Source organism: Urocitellus parryii, chromosome 5, assembly GCF_045843805.1.
Source record: "Urocitellus parryii isolate mUroPar1 chromosome 5, mUroPar1.hap1, whole genome shotgun sequence".
In the NCBI taxonomy this organism is placed as follows: Eukaryota; Metazoa; Chordata; class Mammalia; order Rodentia; family Sciuridae; genus Urocitellus; species Urocitellus parryii.
The window spans coordinates 12,094,392-12,117,097 of NC_135535.1; the positions used below are offsets into that span (position 1 = coordinate 12,094,392).

Sequence of the window (22,706 nt, forward strand, 5' to 3'; positions counted from 1 at the left end):
AAGGCTGGTAGAAATCCGTTGCCAGACTCCACATGCCACTGGAGCTCTGATGGGCTGCCAGGCCTTTCCTGCTCTTAACCCCAAGGAGCAGGGAAGCTGTACCTGCTTAGGACAACGAAGACTGAGGCACAGAAGGGCTGAGCAGGGCACGGCAGGGCAGTCCAACCTGCGGTGCAGAGCACTGAGGCACACACTGCCTCGCTGCACCCACTGGAAGGGACTCAGGCCAGTGTGGCCCCGACAGAGGAAGACCCCGGGGCACAATAGTCTAGCGACTCACCCAGGCACCTTCGTGAAGGCACATGTTGGGAACCAAGATGGGTGGCTCCAAAGCCTGGCCCTGCTCCAGCTAGCCCCACCATGAGGGAGACGCCACCAGGTGCAGAAGCCCCCAGGTACTGAGCACGGCACGCTTTATTCTTTCAACAGACAATAAGCACATTTCCTGAAATTGCAGTGAAGGCAGTCGCCTGAGGCAGATGAGGGCTCCTTCCTCCAGGGCAGAGAGGAAGGCAGACGGTGGCAGAAGCCATGGCACAGTCCCGATGGCGCAGGAGCTAGGTGCAGCTGGCGTCCAGGAAGGCAGCTCACTTGAGGCGGTAGAGCACCTTGCGCTGCAGGCGGTGCTGGATCTCGCCCCTGCGCAGCATGAGCTGCAGCACCTTGTGGATGGCGTGCTCCGGGTACTTCTGCAGAGCACAGGACAGATACAGGAGCATGTCCCCGGGGACACGGGAGCCCATGTACCCGCTGCTGATGGCTGTTTTCAACTCCGGGCTGCCCTGGCTGTAGGAAGGGCTCGGACTTTCTGAGTGCCTGCTGTGCACCAGGCATTAACTTATCCCATCCCCAATAACCCCATGCAGCCGGCACAGCCCCATTCACAAAAAACGGAAGCACAGAGGGTTAACTCTCATGCTTGGGGTAACATGGCAATTAAGTGGCAGAGCTGAGACTTAAGTCCCTGTAACTCCAGGCCTCAAGCCTTGTCATCCCTAAACCTAAGATTCAGTCAGCTAGAGACCACCTGCCCCAGAGTGTGCTCTCGGGATGAAAATGAAAATAATATTGCAGGGGGAAACAGAAGCGAGGACTTGCTGTGATTTTAAAGGTGGCAGCTCCCCCCAATTTGGCACTGGGAATTTATCTCCAGGGTGGCTCTATCTGAGCACATCCCCACATCCCCAGACCTTTTTTCTTGAGTCAGGATCTTACTAGGGCCTTGTTAAGTTGCTGAGGTTGACCTAGAACTTGCAATCCTCCCGTCCCAGCCTCCCAAGTTGCTGGGATGACAGGCGTGCACCACCACGCGCGGCCCTACCTCTTCTCTATGGGATCAGTAACCCTGTCCTCAATGAGCGGGAAGGCTCACCCTCCTGGCTCTGGCCCTCCCTGCCCCGTAAGAAGCCAGGCAACCGAGGGGAGGAAGAGGAGGACTAGGGGAACTGAGTAGCCTCTTCCCTATCCCCTGGGGAATATTAAAAAGTATCCTTGCCCCTGACTAAAGCATCCCTGGGAGGGAACCACAGTTGTAGCACCCCACCCCACACAGGGCCCATCTACTGAGCAAAAGGACACTAGTGCTGGGTGGTAGGAGTTGGGCCAAAGAACACTTCCTATACCCCATGCCAGGCTCCCAGTCATCCTGCCCACCCAGCCCTAGCAAAAGCCCACCTGCTTGGTGAAGTCCTGGATGATGCTGTGCTCGGACACCTGGGAACCAATGGCAAAGCGGCGCTTGAGCTGCCTCTCGATGCGGCTAAGCATCTCCTGGTCCTCCTGGCTGGTGAAGCCCTCCACCCCTGCAGGTGTGAGATGGGTGGGTGTCAGAGTGTTGGGGACCTCTGGCCCAAGCTGGGAGGCCTGGAGAAATGGAGGCCTCCAACCCAAGAAAGGGGCCCGAGCCAAGTCCAAAAGAGTGCACTGGAGAACACAGGGCGCTGAGGGCCAGCCACGACCAGCCACGTGAGGAAGGGCGCTACAGGCAGAAGGCACAGCAGGCACAGCGCAGAGGGGGGACACGCCTGACTCGCTCAGCAGTCCAGGGGCCCCAGTGCCAGCATGGTGACTAAGGGCCAGCTCCCACGGGCCCCTGGGGGCCACAGCACGATTGTCTCAATTTTGGTGAAAGAAGAGCCACGGCAGGGCTCTGAAGAAAGGACACGGGCAACTTCTATGTGACAACTGCTGGCAAGCGAGTCCTACAAGACTGGACCCACGGATTCCATCCAGCTGGACAGCCACAGGACAACTTCCTGATGTGGCCACCCTAGAGACCACATCCAGAGGGTGCCAAGTAGCCTTCGGCAAGGAGATCCATGATTTCCAACTTCCCTGAGCTGACAGTGTTCCCTCCACCTGGGGTCTCCAGGGAGCCCCAGTTCCTCACTTCACACAGGTCACCCTGAGAGCCCCCACCACCGATGGAAAGTAGCACCACTCCTCCAGTATCCTGGTCCTGTGTCATGTCCCCAGTGCACCTTTCACTTGCATTTGTCTGTTTATTATCTCTTCCCCTCAAGAAAAATAGAGCCCACAGGGCAGAGACCTCCTGATGGTCTGCTTACGTCCCCAGGACCCAGAGAGTGCCCGCCTGTGGGGAAGGGATGGCCCACCTCTAAAGGGCCTGCGCACATCCATGCTCAGAAGGGCTGCTGGAAGGCTGGCCAGAAGCAGGTGGTGTGCACAGGGACAGGGGCCAGGCAGCCTGCACTCCCACTAAGACCCCTGACCGGGGGGCACCATGAGAAGGGCTCTCGGAGGGTTGGCTTTCTCATGGCTAGCACAGGAAGGACGGACAGACCAGACCAGCTGGGTGTGGCCATCCAGGAAAATGAGAACAGCTCGGGAAGCACCGAACAGTTCTGAGCTCAGCACACGGAGGGCTGACGACTGCTCCTAAGCAACAACAAGGTTACCCCCAAACACCTGGACTGGGGACTGAGCCAGGGGCACTGCACCACTGGCCACAGCCCAGCCCCTTTTATTTTTTGAGACAAGGTCTCACTAAGCTGCTGGGGCCTCTCACCAAGTTGCTGAGGCTGGCCCTGGACGTTCCTGTGATCACAGGTGTGCGCCAAGGCACCCAAGATTTCTTTTAATGAACTAAGCCACAAGACTGCATTCAAGGGTCTGGAGAGAAGCTGCCTCCTCCCATCCTAGAGGATAGCCTGGGGGACAGTGTGTAGAGGACGCTCAGAGAAGCCGCACCCAGGGCCGTGGGCACCCAGGGCCCTGCCCATACGGCCCCAGCACCTGCTCACCTGCTAGGGTGCCCGATAAGGCCGCATCCAACGTGGACACTTGGAAGAGCCTGAGGGCCTCCTCCACATCTGCCTCGGTGGCAAAGGGCTGCAGCTTCATCTTGCTGAGGGCCTCTGCAATGCGCACAATGGCCTCCAGCTGCCTGTGGGAGCAAAGGTAGGCGTGCTCAGGACTGCCGCAGCCCACACCGTGCCCGGGGGGACTCGTCCAAGGCAGCAGTACCATGGTGGAGATGGCCACTGCCTATAGTCCACCTTAGTCATGGAACTCTGCGCTTTACTCCAGCACTTGCCAGCCCTCTAAAGGACACTTCCCAGCCTCTTCTGGTGTGTTTGTGTGACCAAGTGTGCCCAGTAAGCCACAAATCTGACCCTGCGAGGGGACGTCAGGAGGATCCTCAGAGCATGTGCCCTTCTATCCCTTCTGCTCCTGCAACGTGGAAGAGCAGCTTTCTGCAGCAGGAGCGGGCTGACAGAGGACACGCTGCAACAACTAAAGAACCTGAACAGGCCGTCACCTCCCGACACTGCAAACTAGAAATAAACTCCGGGCTACCTAAGCTGCTTGAGTTCTCTACTGCCACAGCCAAATCCACTTCATCCATCAGTGCTGAGGGAGGACTCAACCGCACAGGCCCCTAATGCATCCACTATGCAGTCTCCACACTCACAGCAAGGAGGGGCGGAGGCTGAGACAACTACGACTGCTGGGCCAGAAGCTGGGTCCAACACCCTGACTTCCAGGTCTGGGTCCTCCACTCACCTTCAGGCTGTCTCCCAGCGGGAAGCCAGACCAAATTCAAAAGAGGCGAGGTTCAAAGCTTCCCCAGACTTCAATAAACTGAGAAAGGCAGGTCATCAGGAGGCCACAGTGCAGACTCCTGAGGCCCTCCCCACCTGGACCCTCCCCGGGCCTGTGCAGGGTGGTCAGCAGCGGACCTCGGAGCCCTTGCTCACTCACCGCACAGTGATGGGGATGCTGGAGCGGCGGTCACTGTCCCTCTCGTGCTGGCGGGCCCCACTCCGCATGATGATATAGCGGTTCTTGAGCTTCTCTGCAGCCTCTGCTGATAGCCGAGGACCACACTTCCTGCAGGACGGTAGGGAGCAACTAGCCTGAGCCCAGGAAGGAACCCTGGGGTGCCCACCGTGTCCCCAGTCAGAGCTCCTGCTGGCATGGGTTAGCCACATCAATGAGAGGGACTGAAGAGAAACCTGGGCTGCCTGTGGGCAGGCACCAGAGATCAATGCAGGGGACAAAAACTGGTGCCTCTGTCAGAAACAGGTGGAGGAGGTCTAAGCACGTTTCCAGTGGTGAACCCTACTACTGGACATCATGGAGTGGCTACCAGCTGGCCGTCCTCACGGCAGCCTCCTGCTCCTCCACCGCAGCACACCTGTGGACACATCCACAAGAGGCTGGACAGGGCAAGTCCAGGAGTTTGAGACTCACCAGGAGGACGTGCAAAGGGAAATCTGGTCGGCCTCTACCTCCATTTGGCCTCTCCACCCCAGGCCAACTGACAACCTGACTTAGGGGCACCCTAAAGCTGAGGAGACTGAGGACCAGAGGGAAGAAGCAGCTCCCCAGGATTTGGTGGTGAGGAGACTATATTTCAGGGCTCCCTGACTTGCAAACATGGGCCTTAGCTTCTGAAGACTCCGAGCTTCATCCTGGCAGAGGCGTCTGAATTAGGGACCTACCTGACCGCCATGGTGGACGGACCAAGAGCCCTCTACCCTTGAGGTTTGGCCTCTTCAAAAGATAACCGAGAGATGGGACGACCTCAGGGGTAGGTGCTGGCTTCACATGCCAGAGGCCCTAGGTTCAATCCCCATCATCAAAAACAAATAAAAGAAAACTAAGGTGTTGTGTGTCAAGAATCTGGCTCTGACAAATCTTTACTCCTCACACTTCAGATAGAGCCCTAATATCCAGAGTATACAAAGAACTCAAAAAATTAAACAATAAGAAAACAAATAACCCAATCAACAAATGGGCCAAGGACCTGAACAGACACTTCTCAGAGGAGGACATACAATCAATCAATAAGTACATGAAAAAATGCTCACCATCTCTAGCAGTCAGAGAAATGCAAATCAAAACCACCCTAAGATACCATCTCACTCCACTAAGATTGGCAGCCATTATGAAGTCAAACAAGTGCTGGCGAGGATGTGGGGAAAAGGGTACACTTGTACATTGCTGGTGGGACTGCAAATTGGTGCGGCCAATTTGGAAAGCAGTATGAAGATTCCTGGGAAAGTTGGAAATGGAACCACCATTTGACCCAGCTATTGCCTATCTCGGACTATTTCCTGAAGACCTTAAAAGAGCGTACTATAGGGATACTGCTACATCGATGTTCATAGCAGCACAATTCACAATAGCTAGACTGTGGAACCAACCTAGATGCTCTTCAATAGATGAATGGATAAAAAAAATGTGACATTTATACACAATGGAATATTACTCAGCACCAAAATATGACAAAATATGGCATTTGCAGGGAAATGGATGGCATTAGAGCAGATTATGCTAAGTGAAGCTAGCCAATCCCTAAAAAACAAATGCCAAATGTCTTCTTTGATATAAGGAGAGCAACTAAGAACAGAGCAGGGAGGAAGAGCATGAGAAAAAGATTAACAACGAGAGGTGGGAGGGAAAGGGAGAAGGGAAATTGCATGGAAATGGAAGGAGACCCTCATTGTTATACAAAGTTACATATAAGAGGATGTGAGGGGAAAGGAAAAAAAAAATACAAGGGAGAGAAATGAATTACAGTAGATGGGGTAGAGAGAGAAGATGGGAGGGGAGGGGAGGGGGATAGTAGAGGATAGGAAAGGCAGCAGAATACAACAGTCACTAAGATGGCATTATGTAAAAACATGGATGTGTAACCAATGTGATTCTGCAATCTGTATAGGGGGTAAAAAATGGGAGTTCATAACCCACTTGAATCAAATGTATGAAATATGATATGTCAAGAGCTTTGTAATGTTTTGAACAACCAATAAAAAAAAAAAAAAAAAAGAATCTGGCTCTGGGGACTGAGGCTGTGGCTCAGCAGTAGAGCATTCACCTGGCACGTGTGAGGTGCTGACTTCAATTCTCAGTACCACATAAATAAATAATATAAAGGTATTGTGCCCAACTACACACACACAAAAAATGTTTAAAATAAAAAGAACCTGTCTCTGGAGGCAGGCGCCTGAATTCATATTCTCCTATGTGAGACCCTAGAGCTACTGAGCCTTGCTCTGCCTTGGTTTCCCCAATGGTGCAATAAAAGGTGATAGTATACCTCATCACCTAACCTCTCAGGTTTGGGGGGACAACTAGGAGTTTAACAAAACACTCAGAATGTGTATGTGTACGATCATGATTACTGAAAACCTGTGAGCGTTATCATAACCCTGACACTCACGGGCCCTTGCTTGGTGCTGGGCTGGGCCAGGTCCTTGTCGTCCTGTGCAATCCTTACAGAGTCAAGCACACTGTCCAAGGTCAAGAAGGGTGGGTGTTACCCAGAGCCATGTCCACGATGACCTCCCTGTGACTGACTCTAGGGGTTCTCAAGACCATCTTAACTCCCACTCCTCATGGAGCTAGAGAAACTGAGGCAGAGTCCTATGTGTGAGGCCGGAGAGGAGCAATGCAGATCCCACAGGGCCACTCCACAAGCAGCCTTGTCGGAGGCATCCCAAGCCAGGAGGCAGGACCAAGGCCACTGGGCCCCTTCCCTTCACATGGGGGGGGGGGGCTGTGTCCTGCACTCACGCTCGGCAGTACGCGATGAACTTCTTCAGCTTGTTCAGGTCGATCTCGCCCTCCACGGCCTGTGTTTGTGTCAGCGCGCTAACATGCAGAGTGATCACATGTTTGGCCAGCATCTGGGAGCAGAGGGGTCACCAGGTCATCCCACAGGCCTTAAAGGTCAGGCAGGCGAGAAGAGCTGATGGGGCCCTGGCATCATGAAAGCAGCAAGAGTGCTCAGGTCTCAGGTGTGCTCGCCCCACAGGACAGGCCCCAGCCCTTCTGCACACATCTGCCCAGATACCATGGCTCGGATGGAGTCCAGCCTCCAGTGCTTGGGAATGTGTCTATTTTAAGGATGGACACTGGATCCAACCAACAACTCTCCACCCTGGGACTTTTGCTGGACCCTCCTCTTAACTTAGGGGCAGATAAGCTACCAGCTCAAAGACAAAAGCTCACTGGTCCACCTCAAGGAGAGCAGCTGCCTGAGAACGAAGCTTCCAGGGGAAAGCAGAGGAAGAAGAGCTGCCCAGCAGCCTGGACCCACTGCTGGGCACGTCCATTCTACAAGCCTTAAGTTCTTCTTTCAGAAACCTACTAACCAGAGCAGGGCTTCTCTTACGTGTAACCCAGCATCAGCCCCTCTGTTCCACAGTAAGAAGGTGACACCCAGGGAGGGTGATTGGGCCGAAATCACACAGGGTCTCCCTCCTGGCAGAGGCCAGGCAGGCTACAGGGCTCCAGGCACCTCTGAGGCTCCAGTCTACCATTTTGTGTTCTCCCCGCTAACTCCTATGTGACTATGGGGGCTTCACTGGCCAAGCACCTTGTTCCCCCTCCTCCAGGACCACAGGCTGGTCTGAAGCCCTGTGTCCAGTGGCCCTGCCCCTGGACATACCAGATCCCTCTCCTCGTTGTGCTCATCCTTGACAATGAAGATCATGTCGAAGCGGGACAAAATGGTGGGCATGAAGTCAATGTTGTCTTCCCCCTTTGTTTCATCCCAGCGGCCAAACACTGAGTTGGCAGCAGCCAGGACGGAGCACCGTGAGTTCAGGGTGGTAGTGATGCCAGCCTACAGGGACAGAGCAGGAGGGGAAGAGGGGAGACAGGTCTGTCCCACATACGCCCAGGTGGTACACGCTCACCTCTAGGCAAGTCTGGGCAGGCAGGGTCCAGAGCAGGCTGAGGAGGCTGACCAGGGTGCTCACCTTGGCGATAGAGATGGTCTGCTGCTCCATGGCCTCATGGATTGCCACACGGTCATCTTCCCGCATCTGAGAGGGGGAGAGAAACATGCACCACGCTTACCCAGGTAGGAAGCAGTAACAGAAGAAAAACCAGCAGGAGTTACCATTCTAAGGACAGGCTGTGGCAGTGGCAGGAACTTGGTCACCTCTAATCATAGTGACAAGCACATGGGCTTGGCTTTACTCTCCCTCATTTCTAGATATGGAAACTGAGGCTCACAGAGGTTAAACAACTCTCCAAACTTGCCCTAGAATAAATACAAGTCTCCCAAGTCAGGAGCACCTGACGTCACACACCTGGGTCCCATCTTCAACTCACTCACCTCATGAGACTCACCTTATCAAACTCGTCAATGCAGACAACCCCACCATCGGCCAGGACCATGGCTCCGCCCTCCATGATGAAGTTCCGGGATGAGGGGTCTCTCATCACCGAGGCAGTCAGCCCTGCAGCACTGCTGCCCTTCCCAGACGTGTACACCTGGGGAGAGGCAGAGGTGGTGGCGAGGGCCCAACACCAGCTCCAACCCATGCTCTGACTCAGCATGTCAGTCAAGGGGCCCAGTGGGTCATGATTGGCCCAGGTCTCACATCAAAGCAAACCGCGAAACCTGCAAAGAACTCAAGGCTCACTGAGAGCACCTCTCTCTGGCAGGGAGGAGCCTGGCTTCAGCTGGCCTGGACACTCACCCTGGAAAAAGCATGGCTCAGCGGTTCCTGCCATCTCCCACGAGAAGAGCACTGACTCCCAGAGAAGGGAGACACACTGCTAGGTAGCCTCAGGGCTTAGGTGGGGATTACTGGTTCCCACATGGCTGGCCCCACCCAGAGCCCCCTGGCATCTACATAGACCTGTGTGCCACATGCTGCCACTGAGCCCTTGGAACATGGCAAGACCAAGCTGAGATGCCATTTAAGTGCCAGGTGCACACCGACCACAGCACTAACAAGAGCATAAAGCGCTCCCTGGATAGCTGCTGCATCGGGGCGGGTGCAGCGGAATACGGCAAGCGTCTAGCCTGCAGAGCGCAGGCTCCTCTCCCGGCACCACAAAATAAACCACCATCATCAACACAACTGTTTAAATCACGTTATATAAATTACACTGAGAAAATTTCTGACCCCTTTCACTGGTTTCAGTGTGGCTGCTAAAAGACAGAAAATGATGCACGGCTCACACTCCTAGGTCACATGAGCTTCTACCATGGGACAGAGCTGGACACTTCCTCTACTCCTGCCACCCACTGTGCAGCCTTGTCCACTGACCCCAGCGGCCACTCCCTCCCCGACTTGGACAGCCAAACCCACTCGATGCACAGGGGGCCCGGTTCAGATGGCTGGTGCCAGCCCTGACCTGGTGCTCACCATCAGGGGCACCCTGGGAAGACACTTCTCCATTCCGTTCCCTCAGGGATAACGTGGGGTAATGGCTCTCACTGCAGAGCTGGGGAGTCAGTAAACACACCCCAGCACTTCCGCAGTGCCTGGCCCTTGATCTTCACAATTATCATTACCAATGTCATTAATCTCAGGGAGATAGGAGACTTGCTCAAAATCCACTGTCCACTACTGCCCTGGCTGAGAGCCCGTCTCAGTCCAATGCGCTCGCCCCGACACCCAACCTGCACATGCCTGTAAGTTCCCTTTCTTCCCTCCCCTCTGCCGTCCCCACACAGCTAGGAGGGAAGAGGAGGTTCTGAATGAGCCAGCCCACCCTGGGTCATCCAGGGACCCCACAGTCCTGCTCATAGCATCTTCCTGCCTGGGATAGCCAGCTGGGAAAGGGTATCCCAGGCCACTCACCCCGATGGGAGAGCACTTCTCCACGAACTTCAGGAGCTGGGATTTGGCCGTCCCGGGGTCTCCCAGCATCAGCAAGTTGATGTCTCCTCGGCGAGTGAGTCCATCTGGGAGTCTGGGGACACAGGGAGAGAGAATTCACTTGAGTGAGGGCTTACCTGGGCTGGTCACCCCAGCCTCTCGTGAGGACAGAGCAGTAAGAAGGCAGGAGCTCTGGTCTAAGACCTCGGTTCTCAGCCAGCTCTGTGGCTCCCTGACCACGGCAGGCCTGGCCTAACAATGGAGGGCAGAAACTACCTCCCAGGGGAGGAGAGGGAAAGGAAATGGTGCTTATAGCTATGCGGGGCCACACCCAGCAAGAGCTAGAAAGGAAAGGCCTGTGGGTGGGCTGTGCATGCTACAATGGAAAGGGAGCCAGAGGGTGGCTCACCCAGATGCCTAGGACCAAGTCCCTTTGCTCTCTCTGCCTCAATCTCCTCATCTATAAAACAGGCACAAGAGCAGCCTTCTCACAGAGTTCCTGCAAGGACTGCTGGGTTCAGACACTCAGAAGAAGCCTGGAGCACAGTGGGACTGCAGGAAGTGGCAGCTGTTAGCGTTTCGAAAGGACATAATGTCCTGTGTCAGGCTTTTCACCCATTTCTTTCACACAGAAAGTTGGGTTCAGATAAGTGGTGTCTCTCGCCCAAGGACACACAGTAAGGAACAGTGTTACCCAGACTCTAAGCCCAGTGCTCTCACTGCTCCTGCCAGCTCTCCCTGGCCCACTTCCAGCCAGGGCCAGAGGAGCCTGAGACTGGCACCAGGATGAACAGCTAACAGCAAGCCTGGAACACGCGGAAAGAGCACTGATCCCCAACCACCTAGCAGCTGTCCTGCAGGCCATGTCACTAGCCCCCTTTCCCCAGGCCCTTCACCTCTTGCGGGAACCCCCAAAGAGCAGGCAGGCAATGGCCTTCTTCATATCTGTGCCACCAAAGATAGAGGGGGCGATGCTCTTGGAGATGACCTCATAGACGTTGGGGAGGGCGGCCAGGCGACGGAACTCTTCCTCCTCCTGTGGGCTCACGGCCCCAGCAAAGCTGCGTCCTAGGTGGGCAGGGAGGGTGCAGAGTGTGAGGGGATCTACTCCAGCTCACCGTCCAGCGGGGCCCCCGCTCAGGCACCCCGAGAGCAGGGCCCACACAGCACAGCTGCAGCCTAAGTAAATGCTACCCTGGAGACCAAGCCCTCACGAGGGCCGGGTAGGCTCTGGGTGCAGGAGGACGGAGGACGGAGGGTTCAGAGGGCCAGAGGGTGTCGGCCTCGGGGACTACTGGCCATCTCGGCCAGGGAGTAATATGTCTTCAAACAGCACCGCTCACTCTGGCTACCATGAATGGGAGGGCAGGATGAGGACCAACAATCCAGGGGAGAGGGCAGAGGCTCAGACCAGGTTGGGGTGATGGGCAGTGGTCAGATCCTGGGCACATTTAAAGGAGGAAGGGCCAGATATGCTCACAGGTGAGGCACAGGGAGGAGAAAGGCACTGAGGAGGTCTTGGAGGGTTCTACTGAGCAACAGGAGGGGGGGAGAGAGGGGAAGGAAAGACTGAAAGGGAGCCAGTTTGGGGGCGGGGGATAAAGGAGATCAGCCGTAGCCACGCTGAGTCTGAGACGCCTCTTGGACGCTCCAAGTCAATGGCTGGATATGAGTCTGACACAGGGAGACTCCAGGCTAGAGATGGACATGTGCAAACTGACAGCATACAGGTGACTCAACTATCCAGGCAGTACAGTGACCCCTCTAAACCAACTCACCGCAGCGGGAGTAGGGACTTCTCCCAGCCTCAGCTGTCATCACATGCCCTCCACTCCATTACCCAGCTCACCCCATCCCCTCCCACCTGGAAGACCTCCCCCAGCCTTCTAAGTCTAGCTCAGACACCCCATGGTCACTCAGCGCCCCATGGGAACTGAACGCCCCAGCACCTGACACTCCTCGCTCCTGCCTCCCAGAGGCCTGCACTCCCCTCTCCCACCCCTGCTGCTATGGTGATGCAGACCGCCACTCAGGAATTCCCGCCAGCTTCAACCCTGCATCTAGGCAAACACCCTCAGTCAAGGGCCAACAGCAGGGACCAAAGGTGCAAGTGTCAGGCCAAGAAATGCTTGCTCACTCTAAAACACCAACACTCAAGGGCCTGAACAACACAAGGGTGTCTGGGCTGCCTCCCAAGGTGCTGCACTACCTGCTGAGGACAGTGTGCAAGCCCAGCCTTCCAGCAGGGGGCCACACCAGGACCCCAAAGCCAACTCACCAGAGCCATCTGTGTCCACCTGGATGCCCAGGACACGAATATAGGAGCTCCGGATGCCCACACCCACCCTGTCACGACCCTTGGTGGAGTTTAGGCCATACTTCTTGATGGAGTAGATGCCCATGATGGTGACCCTGTTTCCAGGGACAACCTTGTCACACAGGTACCTAAGATGAGGGCAGGGAAGGAAGAGAAAGAAGAGTGAGATCCTGGTAGGGACAGCAAATACCTGCTTATGCCCATTCCCACAGCACCCAGAGCCACCTTGGCATTCCCACCTCCAGCACGACACCCTCAGCCAGCACCACCCACACCAGGCCCAGAGGAGGGTCCCTCTCCCCTGACACCACCACCCCAGGCCTGGATGGCTCAGTCATTCAGAGCACAGCCTCGACAGTGTGGCAGCCTCACTCTGAACTCAAGAACTCGTTTGTAAGGTGTCCGAGGAGGTGGCTCAGTGTCCTGCCCCTAGTCTTTGAGAAGCGCCCTCTGGTCTTATCTGAGTCAGGCTCCTGTGCGGATCCCTTCCACCATCTTGGGAGGACTTCCTCCCCAGGCCCTCCTTGAGGTGCTCCCCACTTGAGCCTCTGCCTCGCCCCATGAGCTTAGCCCAATCAATTTGCCTCTGGGCTTTCATTTCCTCTTTTTAGAAATAAAATGTTGCAACAGGGAAGTCTCCAAGTTCCCCCCAAAGCTGGGCAGCACAGAGCAGGCACACAGAGGCCATGTGATCTCAAAGAAGTCACTGCAACTCTGAGCCTGGGGGGTGATATACTATTTCTAACCTGCCTCAGCCACAGTGGGACCAAGTAAGGTAACAAATACAAAGGTGCTCCACACACCACCAAGAGTCACATCTAGTGAAGGACCACCACTGTCCCCATCATTTTCCCATTATTTATCCCAACGACTCATTCCACACCCTACTTAACTTTAGGAACACGTACCTCTGAAGAATAACCCAAGCCTTAATTTGTGTTAAGGGGTTTTACTAAGCTCTTGGCTTGTATTTTAAGCAGCCCTTTCAGAGATCAGAATTGTGCTTATCACCATTTACACATGAGGAAACCGGGGCTTGGCAAACTAGTAACTAGCTCAAGTCTGACCTGTCCTGCACCCTCCTTGGCCACAAGTGGGGCCCAGGAAAGCTACTATCACTCCACAGTACGCTCACATATAGAACACGTGACCTCCACCTCAGAGGTGCAAGGCCAGGCTAAGAACTCCAGGCCAGGGTCTCTAAGCCTCTCCAGGTCCCTGTGGGGGACCAAGCCAAACACCCACCTCTCCTTTTCCAATTATTTAGCAAAACTCTAGGCTTTTTTGGTACTAGGGATCACACCTAGAGGCAGCACTGAGCTACATGCCTAGCCCTTTTTAGTTTTTGAAACAAGAGTCTTGCTAATTGCCCAGTGTGGCCTTGAACCTGCAATCCTCCTGTCTTGGCCTCCCAAGTGGCTAGGATCACAGACGTGTACCACCACAACCAGCTCCAAAAGCAGACTCAACAGAAAGCCTGGTGGGGTGGGGTGATCTGGGCAGAGGCTTTCCACGCTGCTGCTTAGCTGGATGTGCCCAGGGCCTGTGGGTCATGAGAGTGCTGTGGAGATCTCCTAGGAAGAACATGGGCTTTGGCAAGCAACAGATGCAGGCTTGAGGCCGGCTCCTCCGCTCAATCATTTAACCTCTAAGTTACACTTCTTCACATACAAAAAAGGAGCTGATGTGCCCCTGCTGACTAAGGGAAGCCAAGAAGAGGAAGCCAACAGGAAGCACCAGGCACAGAGCAAGTGCTACCCAATGAGCTATCCTCCTCCCACCGCCCATGCTTCAAATGATCCACGCCCGGCAATAGCCTCATGAAGGCCCCCTCGCAGGCCTGCCCACCTCACCTGTCACAGTAGAGCTGCATGTGCCTGGGCATCTCGCCGTGGGGCACTGCATCAGGCAGCTCCTGCAGCTTCAGGGTCTGGAAGTCCACGCACTTGCACTTGTCCGGCATGATGAAGTACGGGTCGAGCGGGCACTTGGGGCGTCCAGCCTGGTCCCTGTTCAGGAGGGAAAGTCACCAGAGCTACCCTGAGAGCCCAAAGGCTGGGGCTCATCCACTCCAGAGGTCAACAACAAGATGTGGCTGAAGGTCACTGAGGAAAGGCCCTAAATGGAGGGCAGGTCTGCTGTACTAGGAGTCGGGGGAGTGATGGGAGGCCTGGCCCCCCAGCATGGTGAGGCAGCAGACAAGCCTCACTCACAATCCCCTGCCAGGGCCCAGCACCCCACAGTTGAAGAGGTCGAGATCATCAGGTCCCTTACTGAACCCCACTCACATCCCAGGACCTTTTCTCATGAGACTCGAGGCACCTGCAGGCCATTCTGAGGGTCCAGGCCTCTATAAACCCTATGCAAAGTCTTCATTTAACCAACACAACAGCAATGGGCACAATGCCACAGCAATGCGCTCACTGCACTCCAGACACTGCGCCAGACACGGCGGTGAACCAAAAGCTCCCGCTCTCAAGGAGCCAAGTTCTACACAACACAAGCAAGTAACTCAGTAATAGGATGACTGGCACGTGCTCCAAGGTAGAGACAGGCAGATGAGTAGCCAAACTGTGTGCACCAGACCAGGATGAGAGTGGGCAAGACGCCTATTGCGAGGATCGTGTGAAGAGCACTCAGGACAGACTGGCAGCCTGAGGAAAGGGAACAGCAAGTTCAGAGGCCCTGAAGCTGGGAACAGAAAGGTGACAGAGGAGTGGGGAGAGCCCAGAGGGAGGCGGAGCAGACTGAGGGAAGGCCCAGCACCTGCAGTGAGGGCTGCCTGGCGGCAGGTGGAGCAGACCAGAGGGGCCTAAGCCCACATGACTCCAAGGTGAGACACAACAGCAGGGACTGAGGCAGACATGCCACAGGTGGCTGGGAAGCCAGGCAGGTGCCAGTGGAGGCCAAGGAGCAGCCAGTGTGAGCGTGGAATCCTCTAGAGGGCCAGGCAGTGAATATGCCAGGCTCTGAGCACAGGCCACAGGCTCTGCCTCTGCAGCCATGGCCGCGTGCAGTGAAGGCGCGCAGCTCTGCGGTTCACATGCAGCACCTGGCCAGCAGCCAGGCTGCTCCAGGGGATTTCCAACAGACTCTGCCCTGGATTGTGCTTCCTTCCTAACCTGGTTGCCCATTCAGGCTGTCTGGGCATGCTGGCAGGGACACAACTCACCGTGGCGGAAGGACATCACACCCCAGGTATCAGAGCACAGCCTGCCCCAGCAGGTCTCTAATGAGATGCGGCAGGCAGGGTTGTCACCAATTTCCACTGCTTTACGGCCCCAAAGACCCTCCTGGCCACACTCACGTGTTGCACTTCCTGGGCAGGGCGTAGCCCTCCAGGCCAGGGCGCATGGCGATGTTGGTGAGGGTGTTGCGGCAGCTGCGGCACTGAATGGAGATGCGGGTGGCCTTGGCACGGACTGCAGAGGCCGCAATGACAATGCCAGGGATCTTCACCAGGTGTGACATCAGGTCTGACTGTAAGGGAGCCATCAAGAGGCTTGTTGGTTAGGGAGCCAGAGGACACCATAGAGCTGCTGGGGAATGACTTGCACAGGGTCTGGAGGAGGTGGCCCTGAGCCACAGGGAAGGTTGCAGCTCTTCTGCTCAGCTCAGAAGATTTCTTGGGCACCCACCAAATGCCAAGCTGTCTGGAAACAAGGGCTCCAGGAGCCTCAGGTGCAGCCTCTGCTTCTCAGGACTTCACCACACAAGGGAAAGGGGCAGGGGCGAGACAGGAGACCACTCCACTCCACAGCAGCAGAGCCAGGAGACTTGACCCAGCTCTGACAGCAATTTCCCTGGCCAGGGCAGACCAGAGCACCAACCTGGAGGCAGAGACCCAGGTTCTCTTTCAAGTTGTCAAAAGCCACACAGGGCCCTCTCTCTCAGCCTGAGTTTTCCCATCCTCCTCCTCCAGCTTTAGTGCCCACGATCAAGTCCTGGGTATGCAAAGCACACTTCTGCCACAGACTAAACACCCACCGCAGCTTCTCCATCAGTGACCACCCGACGCTGGACACCAAGGCAATAATGTGAATTTGTAAGTGTGAAGTTGCAGTTACCTGCTTTCTTGTCTTTTTAAGATACACACCCGAAAATTTTCAGATGAATTGACGATATATGGGGATCACTTCAAAAGAACCCCAGGGCCACAGAGGAGGCAAGACTGACTATAGATGCTATGAAGCCGGGCGAGAGGTACAGGAATCCACTGGCCTAATCTCTAAATCCTAAAACATTAAGGAAAACTCCAGGCACCCGCTGCTTCCTTGCCAGCCCCCAGCTCACAAAGCTCCTAGAACACAAGTCTGCAAGACTAGGACAATCTTTCTCCACCAGGGCTACCTTGGGCTGAATGAAAGAACAGACACAGGCACAAGGCTTCGTTGGAGCTCTTGAACAAACCAGGCACTGTGGGAAGGAGTGAGGCTGAAAGAGGCTAAATTCAAGGGTCTGTGCCTGTGTTGTCACTATGGGAAAATGAAGCTGTTGCCACCTTAACCTGGGACCTGATCAGCACCAACATGGCTGATGACAGGCACCCAAGCCATCCCTCTCCTCTGCTGGGATGCAACACAAAGCACCAACACCACTCAACAGTACTCTTGCCCAGAGTGTGAAACCACACACAACCAGACCTTTGGACCCAATTCCCAAGTTCCAAAATTCATGGGTGGCAAGGGGCATGCCACCAACCCAAGGAAGCCTTAGATAAATTGACAAGGCAGCACATTCTTCTACAGGACAATGAGCCCTTTCTAATATAACTGAGAAAAGATTTATATCCAGGAACATATAGGAGGCTCCCTGGATTAAAGAAGACTTCCATATAACAAGCTAATATAATTCCTGGTCCTGCTGAAATACACGAGTTATAAAAAGCATGGGGGAGCTGGGGTTGTGGCTCAGCTGTAGAGAGCTCACCTAGTATGTGCCAGGCCGAGTTAGAGCCTCAGCACCACATAAAAATAAGTAAATGAAATAAAGGCATTGTGTCCAACTACAATTAAAAATTAAATTAAAAAAAAAGCATCTAAGGGAATTAGGAAAATATGAATCTATATGATATCTGATACCAAGTTCAAAACCAGCCTCAGCATCTGATACCAAGGGATCTTTGTTAACTTTGGTTGGGTGTTGATAGTGCGGAGTATGTGAGAAGCCATATTTTAAAATGATCTCAGTGATCTCAGCAGCTTGGGAGGCTGAGGCAGAAGGACTGCAAGTTCAAAACCAGCCTCAGCAATTCAGCAAGGTCCTAAGCACCTCAGCGAGACCCTGTCTCTAAACAAAATATAGAAAGGGCTGGGGATGTGGCTCACTGGTTAAGTGTGCCTGGATTCAATCCCCAGTACCAAAAATAAATAAATAAAAAGAAGTCCCTTCCTGCCCGGGCTTAGTGGCACACACCTATAATCCCAGTGGCTCAGAAGGCTGAAACAGGAGGATCCTGAGGTCAAAGCCAGCCTCAGCAACTTAGCAAAGCACTAATCAACTCAGTGAGGCCCTTTCTCTAAATCAAATACAAAATAGGGCTGGGGCTGAGTGGTCGAGTGTCCCGGAGTTCAATCCCCAGTACTAACAAAAAAAAGTCCCTTCCATCATCTTTTCTTCCTATTCCAGTAGGTTTTCTGGAACAGAGGAGCCACATCCATGCTGGAGCCCCCTCTGAAGCCTGAGGTTTAGGAGAAACACAGGAGGCTGGCCACCTCTCTGGAGTAAACATGTCCAGAGCCACAAGGCTCTGCCCAGACCAGGGACATAGAAGCCTGCAACGACCCACAGAGCAAGTGTTGTGCAAAACAGCCTGCAAAGGACAGGGCCCCTGGCTCTCCAGGATCAAAGGGCCTGAGATCGCCCCCTTAGACCCACCCTAACAGGCAATCCTTCCAGAGAGGGCTCATGCTCACTGAAGTGGGCCACTCATTACGCAGCAAGACAGAAGACCCTGAGAAGTTGGCCTCTGATCCAGCACTGCCCTGCCAAACCATGCCACCCTACAGGCAGGCACTCCAGGGAAATTCAATTGGCTCCACACAGGCTCACAGAGTCCCTATCAAAGTGGACACCATCCAGAGACTGGAGAGCCCAGAGCTTTGGGGAACAGACCCGCTGTCCTGCTAACCACGGAAGGCTGGATAATGACCCTGACAAAGCTGTGAGGACTGTGGGGTTCTTGTAAACACAGCACGGCCTTCTCAGACACAGAGCTTGATGGAGGTGACACTAGGTGACGGGTGACACCTTCACTGGCTCCCTACTGTGCTCCAAACAAAACCCATGCTCTTTCCTATGGCCATGAAGGCCCTTGCAGTCTGGCCTCTCCACCTTTCTCTCCCCAACCCTGTGTTCTCTGGGTTCCAGCTGCTTCTTCCTGATCCCTGAAAGTCCCTCTGCTGCTGCTCTGCCTGGGCATACGCCGCTCCCTGAGCTTGGAAAGCTGATTCACAGACTGGAACCTGGCTGGCTGGGCATGGGCACGCTCCAACTCCAACCCACTTCCTCCTGGAGGTCTTCTCTGGCCACCCTCCACCTCTCGGGCAGGCTCAAGTGGCACCCACTTTCTTTTCTTCATGCCTCTATCACGCTGCGATCTTCTAACTGTTCCTTTCCCGTTTCTCCCACTGTAAATTCCAAGAAAACAAGCGCCTGTTCTGCTCACAACAGTGAGCACCCAGCGCATCTGCTCAACAACACAGAGAGTAGACAGCAGATTGTTCTGCCAGCCTCTCCTGCTTCCTCGTGACTCCTCAGCCACGGTGGGGGGCTGCGAGCATGGCCCTGGCGCGGGCGCGCGCGCGCACACACACACACACACACACACCATGCTCTCTCAGGCTCTGCACCAGCTGAACCCCCCTCGGATGTCACCTCCTCCATGAAGGCTTCTCCATCTTTCCTAGAGAGGCTTCACACCCTCAGGTCCCTCTCTTAATGGCTTTTACTGCATTTCCAACCATCCAAGAATATGTGACATTTACTGGTTTCTTCATCTCCCCAGATATAAACTGAGAACAGGAAAGAGTTGGGCGTGTAACGTTCACCATGGCTTCTCCAGGACTCAGCCGAATGTCTTGCCCATGGGATAAGCTCAATAACTATCTGTCCAATGACCTAACTTTAGAGAGAAGAAAACAGGCTCAAAAGGGCCAAGTGTCTTGCTCAGGGTTACACAGCTAGGCCCAGGGCTGCTTGTCTTGAAAGCCCTGGCCTCTATGGACCCACCTTGAGGCTCCGAATGCTAGACGGGCTGGCGTCTGACTTCAGCATGACCTGGATGTCCTGGAGCACCTCCTCACCAGAGGGCCGTGGCCTGGTCACCTCGTCAGCCACCTCCTTGGCAGCTTCCTCCAGCTGAAGAGGAGGGAGAGCACAGGCTGTTGGTGGTTGGGTAGGGCCAACCCTGGGGGCTGAGCTGAGGCAGGGTCCCACTCACCAGCTGCAGGTGCTCGGCTGGCTGCTTGTACAAGTAGTCGGCCAGGTCCTCATCAAAGCTGGCCAGGTCCTCCATCTCCACCTCGACCCAGTACTCCCCCAGGTTATAATGCCGCTTGAGTTCATCTCTGGAGTAGGCAGGGAAGGGTGCAGAGAAGAGGGAAACAACTGGCTGTGGCACACCTGCACCCCCAGGACCTGCCCCACCACTCCTCATTCCACCCTTTAGCCCTGCAGAGGCTCCCTACTGCCAACAGAAACGTCTTACAAAGAACAGCTCCATGGCGCAGCTCGTGAGGTGTGTCCAAACACAGTGACAGACACACAACGGCCAACCAGTTCCTACACTGCAGGACTCCTCGGCACCATTAATTCACTTTTGGAGACAATAGGACACATGCCTCAACTTAGAGGGTCCAGGGCAGTAAACCCACATCTGCCTTGCAAACTACCATACAGACTCTACAAGGAGCATCCCATGGGCTCCTGTCCCAAGGACACATCTGGGGACCATAGACCTAAGCACAATCTGCTCCCAGCCCCACCGCATCACAGATCCAGTCCCTCCTACCTCTTATATCCAGGAGCCAATAAAATGTGCGCTCTGGCCCCGGCTGTAAAAGCACACCCTGAACACCATACTCCATGCACACGGCTGCTCCTACCTAGAATGCCACACATGCTTGGCACTGTCCACTCAGCGAGTCACCTTAAACTCTAGCTCCTCTGGAAACCTTCCCCACCTCCCTCCACTGAGGCAGTACCACTTGGAATCCGTTGGTGCCCACACCTTGCTCCCCTGACTTATGAGCTTCCTGATGACAGGCAGTTTGTCTTTCCATGTCGGTTTCTCAGTGCCTGGCACATAGGCAATGCCAGCTGCTGCACCAACAGATGGTGGCAGGAATGGCTCTACCCATCCTTCTGATAAAGAAACTGAGGCCCAGAGAGCCTGCCCCCGGGGAGGCAGTGGGCTAACGTTGCTGGAACTGTGAATTCACATTGTGGCATCAAAAGTCATGGGTGCCGCGGGAGGGGGAGGCTAGGCCTGCAGGGGCTCCACCTGCGGTGGCCGGCTGCCCAGTGGACCAGGAGCAGCAGGGCCAATGAAAACCAGAACTAATGCACGGGCAGGGAAGTGAATCACACCTGCCATCCCCAACTTTTGTGCCACTGAGAATGCAGGGACCTTGTCACAGACGCTACGTGCAAGGACGGAAACTAGGAAGTGGTCCTGCTCTAGCTGGGCTGCTGGCAGCCCACGCGACAGGCGACTCCTTCCAACCTTAACTCTGGGTACAAAGCAAGCAAAACCGGGGGTTGAGGCGAGCAGGATGCGCCGTGGACCCGTCACCCGTTTGCCCCGCTCGTCCCCGCGGGCTGGACCTCGCGCCCCGGCCGCGCGTGCGGGACCCCGCTCGCCCTGCTCGTCCCCGCGGGCTGGACCTCGCGCCCCGGCCGCGCGCACCTGTACTTGAAGGTGAAGCCCGTGCGGTCGGTGCCCACCCGGTACTGCCGCAGGAACTCCTTGAAGCGCCGCTGCAGTTGCGACTTGCGGGCCTGCCCCTCGTCGGCCCCGGGGTCCCCCCCAAAGCTGTCGCTGTAGAAGATGCCAGGGTCGTCGAAGCCGGACATGGCTGCACCTGCACGGGGACCGAGAGCTGGAGCGGGCCGGGGGCGCGCGCGGCTGCCCCTCCCCTACCAGGCCCGGGTCGTCCGCCCGGAACCGGGGAAGTCGCGGCCCCGACACGGCTGCCCTCCCGGACCCGCTCGCCAGGCAAGCTGCGGCCCACCCCCTGAGCATTCCGCGGACCTCCGCGAGCCCCACAGCCTCACCTTTACCGCCGCACTACACACTCCGAGACACACGCAGAACCCCGCGCACTGCCGCCGAGTTTCGCGGGAAAAACGAGACGCTGCGTTCGTACGTCGCGGGCGGTGCGTTCCCATTGGTTCTTCAGGGCCCCGCGACCAGCGATTGGACCGCTCTGAGCCCGGGAGTCCCGCCTCTTGGGACGGCTGCCGGAGCGGATTGGATGTGGCTCGCGTGACGTAATGCCCCCGCCTCTTTCCGGGCTCCATTTTGTGTGCGGAATAATTTGGCGCGAAACTTCTGACTTGGAAGGAAGTGGTGCGGTAGACGCGGAGCGGCCCGAAGATGGCGGGAGGGCGCGCCGCCGGCTGAGGACTGCTGTGCCCTTCTCTTAAGACTTTTTAAGGTCTCAAGAGCAAATGACTCCATCCAAAGCCATGGGGAGAAAAAAACAGAATGGCGGAAATGATAGGGTCCCGTTGCCCCGTTTTGTAACGGGAGACGGGCCCGAGAAGGACTGCAGGGTGCCACGCCGCTCGCTGCACCCCAACAGCCAGAGGCGACAGTGAGTCACAGATGGTGACCCGGTCCCTTCGCCACCCGCGGAGGACCACCGATCTCGCAGGCCCGGTCCTAAGGAGCTGTTCTGCCCTCTAATGGTGGATTTTACAGCCTTTGGCGATGCCTAAAGCCTTGGGGAAAGGGCTGGCCTGGGCCGCGTCCTCCGGCACCGCCCCGGCAACCCGCCGGGGACCCGCTTCTCTACGCCGGGACACGTGTTTACTGAGAGCCTCAAGTCGGGTGGCTCCGGAGGCCCAGGCAGGAGGGTCGCAAATTCGAGGCCAGCCTCACTCAGCCACTGAGCGAGTGAGTCCCTGAGCAACTCAGAAAGACCCAGTTTTAAAATTTAAAAAAGGGGGGGGGGTGTAGCTGAGCATGTGGCTCAGAGGTTAAGCGGTCCTGGGTTCAACCCCTGGTGCCGCAATAACTAAGGAAAATATCTAGCTAAGGACGTGCTCAGCGTTGGAGCTGCGGGAGGTCC

General features: G+C 55.6%; 1 protein-coding gene across 1 annotated transcript; it reads right to left on the bottom strand.

Annotated features, from left to right (window-relative positions):
* Positions 1-575: 575 nt before the first annotated feature.
* Mcm5 (minichromosome maintenance complex component 5) lies at positions 576-21,784 on the bottom strand. Its single transcript, XM_026409985.2, has 17 exons — positions 21,688-21,784; positions 21,320-21,494; positions 19,853-19,979; positions 19,642-19,770; positions 15,719-15,891; positions 14,265-14,420; positions 12,373-12,539; positions 10,991-11,162; positions 10,077-10,188; positions 8,611-8,754; positions 8,235-8,300; positions 7,922-8,098; positions 7,045-7,157; positions 4,225-4,353; positions 3,264-3,406; positions 1,675-1,802; positions 576-689 (listed from the first exon to the last, which is right to left on the bottom strand). Exons 2-17 carry the CDS (start codon positions 21,484-21,486, stop codon positions 588-590), a joined length of 2,205 nt encoding a protein of 734 aa, XP_026265770.1. The 5' UTR covers positions 21,487-21,494; positions 21,688-21,784; the 3' UTR covers positions 576-587.
* Between the last annotated feature and the right edge of the window lie 922 nt (positions 21,785-22,706).